General features: G+C 34.8%; 1 protein-coding gene across 1 annotated transcript; it reads right to left on the bottom strand.

Annotated features, from left to right (window-relative positions):
* Positions 1-1,313: 1,313 nt before the first annotated feature.
* On the bottom strand, positions 1,314-2,261 carry LOC102856279 (olfactory receptor 12-like). The gene has a single exon (XM_006883990.1). The coding sequence runs from the start codon at positions 2,259-2,261 to the stop codon at positions 1,314-1,316; it is 948 nt and encodes a 315-aa protein (XP_006884052.1).
* Positions 2,262-8,183: the final 5,922 nt, after the last annotated feature.

Below are 8,183 nucleotides of genomic sequence, written 5' to 3'. Positions count from 1 at the left end.
TCCTGTGCCGTACTTCCACTCTCCCAAACATGATGTCCCTCTCCAAGGACCAGCCCTTCCTTGCAACATGCCCTAAGTATGTCAGACGAAGCTTCAGAATCCTTGACTCCAAGGAACATTCTGGCTTCATCCTCTCCAGGACAAACCTGTTTGTTCTCCTAGCAGTCCATGGTATATTCAACACTCTTCTTCAGCACCACAACCCAAAGGCATCAATTATCTTTCTATCATACCTATTCACTGTCCAACTCTCCAATGCATAGTATGTAATTGCAAAGACTATACCCTGGATCAGGAGCACATTAGTCTCCAGCCTGACGTCATTGCTCTTCAGTATTCTTGAGAGGTCCCTCATAGCTGACTTTCCCAATGCAATGCATCTCCCGATTTCCTGGCTGCTGTTACCAAGAGTGTTGGGTGTGGAACCAAATACACTAACACTGTTAACTATCTCAAACTCTTCACCATCTGTACTGATGCTGCCAATTGCCCCAGTGAGAATCTTTGTTTTCTTGATGTTGCGCTTCAATCCTCTACACAATGGGAATTTTTATCTTTTCTGAAAAATAATCTGTTGCTTGCTTTATAGAAATTTACAGAGCCCAAGATTAGTGTGTGTGTGTGTGTGTGTGTGTGTGCGCGCGTGTGTGTGTGTGTGTGTGTGTGTGTATATATATACAGTAACTTATAGGCTAAATAGCAACAGTTTAACCAATGTAACATTTACTTCATGAAGTAATCACTTAAGTTGTTGTTACATGCCATCAAGTTACCTCCCACTCATAGCGACCCTATATTCAATAGCTCAAATAACACCTAATCCTATTGTTCCAGTTACCATGTCAATCTCTCTCATCTGGTGTCTTCCTCTCCTACACTGTCCCTCCACCACTCCAAGCATGGTGTCCTCCTCCAAGGACTGGTCCCTTCTGGCCATGTGTACATGTGAGACGAAGTTTCAAAATCCTTGCCTCCAAGGTGAAATTTGACTTCATCTTCTCTAAAACAGACCTCCAAGAAGGATTCTCCAAGAAGGCTTGGCCATCCATTTTTGAAATAACAGATCTTCAAAAAACTTATGTGCTTAAATTAATAGTTACATGATAAAAATAAAACATAAGCACATTGTAAATTGGTACCGTATATAGTTGCATATATTCTAAGTTAATAAAATAAGGATGTGTCTATATTCTCATGAATATTGCTTTTAAAAACAGAAAAAGTGCCATACATATATACGACATAACAAGGAAAAAAAGGCAAATAAAAATATTAGAAAACGCCTATTTAATCCACTAATGGTTATAACAACATCAGTGACAGAATACTTTTTTACATAATATTCTTTTCACAGCATCTTTCACATCTCTGTTTCTCAGACTATATATTAGAGGATTAAGCATTGGTATCACAAGTGTGTAAAACACAGCAACAATTTTGCTTTGCTGTGGTGAAGACATGGCTCCAGGTTGAGCATAAGTGAAGAAAACAGTCCCATAAAATAAACTCACCGCTGCTATGTGGGAGCCACAGGTGGAGAAGGTCTTATTCCTGCCCTGAGTTGAAGGAATCTTCAAGACAGTAGAGAGAATATAAGCATAAGATATCAGAATGGCCACTGTGGTAGAGATGACAATAAAAGCAGAGAGAACAAACAGTACAATCTCATTCATGAAGGTATCAACACAGGAGATCTCAATCAGAGCTGAAACATCACAGAAAAAGTGATCCAGTTGGTTTTCCTCACAAAAATGCAAGCTGAAGGTGAAACCTGTTTGGACCATGGAATTAATGACTCCACAGACATAGGATCCAGTAACCAAGCGGATACAAATCTTCTGGGACATGTGTATAGGATAGAGGAGAGGAGAGCAAATGGCTGAGAAGCGATCAAATGCCATTACAGCCAGAAGAAAGCATTCTGTAGTAACAAAGAGTGCAAAGAAGAAAAATTGGGCTGCACAAGAATTGTAAGAGATTTTCTTTTCTTTGGACATGAAGTTAGCCAGAGCTTTAGGAGCAATGACTGTGGAATAGCAGAGGTCTAAGTAGGACAAGTTTCTAAGGAAGAAATACATAGGGGTGTGAAGTCTGGAGTCCTTCTTAATGACAATTATCATGCTGATGTTTCCAACCAGAATGAGTATGTAGATTAGCAAGAACACTAGAAATAAGAGGACCTGTAGTTCTGGAATGGTTCTGAATCCCAATAGAATAAACTCAGTCACCTCTGAGAAATTCCTGTTGAGCTCACTCTTCATAGCTGTAGAATAAGTGCAGATGTTTGTTTTTGTTAGATGCCATAGAGTTCAATTCCTAGCTATCAAGACCCCATATGACAGATTAGAACTATCCTGAAGTGTTTTCTTTACTACGCTCATTATGAGATCCGCTTACCAAATCTTAATCCTTTGCAACACCTAAATAGAATTGAACCATTAGCATTTTCATTAGCAGTCTAGTTCTTAATCATTGTTTCACCAGGGCCAAGTGAAACCAGAGAGACAGAAAGCAAGTAAATAACCAAGTTACATCTACACCTCACTAATGGACTACCTTGTTATCTGACAATTTCCATATATGACAATGATAACAATTCCTTCATTTAGCTATTTTGCTAATTAGCAACATATATATCTGATAGTAACAGCTGCCATGGTGCAAGGTTACAGTAATGCTATCTGATAATGTATATGTCATTCTGGTTGGGTCTAATGATGTACTTTGGCATTTACATAATTATTTGATCATTTCCTGTTTTGTGCTTTGATGTAACTATTCTTAGTTTTCACCAAGCACTGATTTTCACAATATAATCTGGTGTTTGAAGCAGCATACTCATAATTAATAAGTGAGAAATTAGTGTTTTGTTTCAGTAAAAATAACAGAGCTGGTAAATACCATATAAAAATACTACCAATATTTAAAAAGTATCAATGAATACTAAGACTGGATTATTGTATAAACAGGTTTTCCTAGCGAATAGTTCAATTTGATAGGTTTATCTTTTAGACATATTGATTTGCATATCATGAAAATTAGCTTTCTAGTGGACACTGGGAAAGGGCGATATGGAGAAAAAAATATCTGGAACCAAGAATTTTATCTTTTAATTACTTAATTAGTTTTCCATTTTCTGCAATTGAAATTTACCTCCTTCAGTCTCAAAGACTGGCTTAACCATTCCGTATTTTCAGTTAGAGTGAAAATATGATGCAATTGGTAGTTTTTCTTTTCTAAAAATAAATAAAGTTATTTTAGCCCACTGTAGAAAAGCACAACATAATTTCATGTGTCTTTCTTCTAGTATATGAACAATTCCAGATATTATAAAAAGTTAAAGTAATAAAATCCATTTGAATTTTGAAAATTGGAAAGCCAGTGGGTGAGTCTAAGATCATAATCTGAGAATCTGCTATCTTTTCAAACAAAGAAAAATCAACTTACGAATAAAAAATCTATGCATATGAATAATAAGTTAAGCAGAGAAATTTAAGATAAGTATATATAAGTGTAATACATATGTACTTCCACAAGCTTGAATTTCTTTTTAGATGATCTTATGACTATAAAATATTGTTAAAATGTAATTGTGAATTCATTTTTATTCTAATTTTATAAATTATAAAACTTAGACAAGCACAGATTTATGATACTCTTTTAAGTCATTACAATAAACATATTGGTTTACAATTCAATATTCTATGGGTTAAAAACAATAGCTCACAAAAGATTTTAAAACTAACAATTCCCATACTAAGGAACTATCCTTAACTTATGGTTGTTATTTCTATGGTTACATCAATATTCTGACATTGATGTAGTTTGGTTCCATGGAAGTACATTACAATAAATTTTATACAGCTAATTTTTTTCTTTAAAAAAATTAAATTTTCACATAAACATTTAAAGATTTTGGAATTCAAAACAACTTATCAACTACAATTCCTTTATATTTTGCATAAGCTAGACTCTGAGTTGAAAGGAAAATTTTTATTATTGTAAAAAGAGAAATATGACTAATACAATCTAAAATAGAATTAAAGAATAAACCATAAATAGAGCACATTAGCAAGAACCAATGTTTTATCTTAGTAATATCTGAAGTTTAAAACATTAATGAATAAATAAACATACAAATGGAAAAAGAACAAACCTTTCTTAAAGAATAATTATATTTACTGATTGTTCAAGTCATGACTCATATTTGAAAAGATGAATAAATATAAGAGAAAGGGTAGCTTATCCTTATATTTATTTTTACTTGAATGTAGATTTACCATTGATGGCACCAGCAAATAGATGCAGTGTGGATCCTCAGAGAAATTCTCCTCTGGGGAGAGAAACCAAAGTAGTGGGCAATCCCTCTGCAATATACTCACCAGAGACTGAAGGCCCCTCTTACCAGTCAAATACTTTGTGTTAAAATGCTGAAAGAAAAATATTGGAAAAATATTAATGAGTAAATTTATCAGATATTTGAAAAGTTGAAAGTATTTACTGGAAGATATGTGAGTCACTCTTATTTTTAAAAAGTAATAATAGTGTAAGTAGCTTGAGAAGGGCTTGATTCTTTTGTTTCAATTATTTAGAGAGAATTATTAAATATTATTAATTTATTATGATACTTAACTAATAATAATAACCCTTTCATAAATTTATTTCTTATCTCAACTGCAATTGTATTATGGTCAATCAGAATTTACTTGGAAAAATAGAAATTATTATAATCCAAAATAAGGCAAATTAATATATGGAATAGTCTAAACAGTCCATGAAACAACTAAATAATTAAAAACAGAAATTATTGAAATGACACAAAGATTACCAAATAAAAATTTTGTGACAGATGGAGAGGTGATAGCAAAAGATGTGTGAAGCCAAGAGTAGGAGTCACAAAAAGGTTTGTACAGCAAGAGCTAGAAATAGAATGCATCCCCCATAGCTGATTTAAATTAAATGAAATACCACTTCTTTATTCCTCCACTCAGCCTTTTTAGTGTGAAAGAAGTGATACATAAAATGTAAACAAATGAGTCCACTGTCTAGACCAGAACATCAAAGGACCTTAAACATAATAAATGGAGAAAGGATTGATACTGTTAATTATTTCATCTTACTTGTATCCACAATTGACACTGTTGGTACTAACAGTCAGGAGATCAAGAGCTGTATTGCTTTGAGCAAGGTTTTATGGGACCTCTCCAAAAAATCAATGATGTCAATTTGTTCAATGAAAGCAATGATGTTAACTTGAAGACTAAGGTGCATCTGATTCAGATCATGTTCTTTTCAAATACTTACTATGCATCTGAGAACTGGACAAAGAATAAGGAGTATAGAAGAAGAATTAATGCCTTTGAACTGTGGAATATCCCATGTTTGACAAAAGAATAAAAGCGTATATTTTAAAATCAAAGATGGCAGAGCTTAGTCTTTCATAATTTGGATTTATTGCAATGAAAGACGATATCTTGGAAAAGGATATCATGAATGTAAAGGTAGAGGTTTAGCAAAAGACAGGAAGCTCTCTAAAGAGATGGATTGATATGGGCTTCAAGGGTTTCAGAGATGGTTAGATTGACACATGATAGAACAGGATTCAGATCTACCTTTATTACAGTTTCTATGAGTCTTGATAAACAAATTGAGATACTTGGGAGTGAATATAACTAGAGATACAAGAGACCTATACAAAGAAAACTGCAGAACATTTCTGAAAGACACAATAAAAGACCTAAAGAAATGAGAAAATGTGCCCTGTTCATGGATAATAAGACTCAATCTGGTGAAAAGATAATCCTACCAAAAGCAATCTACATGTTCAGTGCAATCCCAATCCAGATACCAAATTCATTTTTCAAGAAGATTGAATGGGAAATGATCACATTTATTTGGAGAGACAAGAAACTCCAAATATGCAAAACACTTCTGAGAAACAAAAAAAGAAGTTGGAGGCATAGCACTCCCTAACCTCAAAACCTACTATACAGCAGTGGTACCCAAAACAACATGGTACTAGTACAATGACAGGCACATCGACCAATGGAATAGAATTGAGAACCCAGAAATAGACTCAGCTATCTGTGGTCAACTGATATTTGACAAGGAAATCAAAGCTGTCAAATGGGGAAATGATAGCCTCTTCAACAAATGGCAAAACTGGACTTCCACCTGCAGAAAGCTGAAACAGGATCCACATCTCACACCATACACATAAATCAACTCAAAGTGGATCAGAGACCTGGAAGTAAAGCCCAAAACCATAATGTTCTTAAGAGACACACTGGATCTACAACCAGGAGAAGATAAAAATAGATGAATGGTACCTTTTAAGAATTAAATTTCTATGCACACCCAAAAACTTCTCCAACAGGGTAAAAAGGGAAGCCACAGACTGGGGAAAAATATTTGGGAATGACATGTCAGATAAGGGACTTATATCTAGAATTTATAAAATACTTGAGTACTACAACAAGATAAAGGTAAATAATCCAATTGAAAAATGGGCACAGGATATGAAGAGACAATTCACCATAGAAGACATTCAGCTGGCCAACAAGCACAAGAAGAAATGTTCAAAATCTCTAGCTCTAAGAGAGATGCAAATCAAAACAACTATGAGATATCACAGTAAGAATAGCAATACTTAACCAAACAGCAAGCAACAAATGCCGGCGAGGTTGTAGAGAAACTGGAACCCTTATAAACTGTTGGTGGAAGTGAAAAATGGTGCAACCACTGTGGAAGATGGCGTGGCACTTTCTCAAAAGGTTGCAAATAGAGATACCATTTGACCCAGCAATTCCACTACTGGGAATATACCCCAAAGAGACCATAACTGACACCCAAGCAGATACATGCACACCCATGTTTATTGCACTTTGTTCACAATAGCAAGGAGTTGGAAACAACCTAAGTGCCCATCAACAAACGAATGGATAGAGAAGCTATCGTATATTCATACCATGGAATACTATGCTGCATTGAAAAAGAAGGAACTCATAATACTCAAAACGGATGACCCTGGAAGACACTATGCTGAGTGAAAGATCTAAATCACAAAAGGATAAATACTGCATAGTGTCACTGTTGTAAAATGGGACTGACATCAGGATTGGGGGGAGACTGAAAAAGATGGGATAAATAATGTATACTGCATTGAAACAGATGAGGGAGAAAACTGTTTAAAAGGAATATGTGATTAGGTATTATTTTTATGACAGGAGTCTAGAACAAAGGCTGCATAGTGGATTGGATTTGGGGGGGAGAGATTGTAAAACAATGAAAGAATTTTTCTTTTACTTTACAAAAAGAAGAGTGTAATGGGGACAAGAGGTGGCCAGGGAGAAAAGTACAACAATGAATGAATGGAAATACAAAGTCTCTGTTAATTTTTATTAAAATTAATAATAGTTTAAAAAAGAGACTCACTGGGATCAAGCTTAGAAGTGCTAGTCCAAGGTATAAAGAAACTGCCAAATAAAATCAGAAATGCACAATCTAAAGAGGATAAAATTGATTCATGGGACCTTCTAAAGATTAAATCTCTATGCACATCAAAAACTTTTCCAACAGGGTGAAAAGAAAATCTACAGACTAGGAATAAACATTTGGTAAAACCATCTCAGACAAGAGTCTTATAACAAAAGTTCACAGAATACTCCTGGGCCTCCACAAGAAAAAGACTGATAACCAATTACAAACTGGGCAAAAGACATGGAAAGAATTTTAACAGAAAACAATATTTGAATGGCAGACACAAGAAGAAATGCTCCAAATCACTGGCAATAAGAGAGATGAAAATCAAAACTACAATGAGGTACCATATCACCCCAGTAAAAGTGGCAAAGTTTAACAGGGTAGCAAGTAATAGATGTTGGAGAGGATGAGGCGAGAAAGGAACTCTTACATACTGTGAGTGGGATTGTAAAATGGTACAACCATTCTGGAAGGCAGTTTGGCACTTCCTTAACAAGCTGAACATAGAAATTCCATATGACCCAGCTATTCCACTACTTGGAATATACCCTGAGAATATGAGAACTGAGGCACAAGCTGAGATTTGTACACCAATGTTAATAGCAGCATTATTCACCATCGCAAGAACATGGTCCAAATGTTCAACCCAAATGTCCAACCACAAACAAATGGATTGAGAAATTATGGTACATTCACATAAT

This window comes from Elephantulus edwardii, unplaced genomic scaffold (assembly GCF_000299155.1).
Source record: "Elephantulus edwardii isolate Elephantulus edwardi_28Jun2011 unplaced genomic scaffold, EleEdw1.0 scaffold00030, whole genome shotgun sequence".
NCBI lineage: Eukaryota > Metazoa > Chordata > Mammalia > Macroscelidea > Macroscelididae > Elephantulus > Elephantulus edwardii.
Note: the sequence above shows the minus strand (reverse complement) of the source record. Positions and strands in the feature narration are given on the sequence as shown.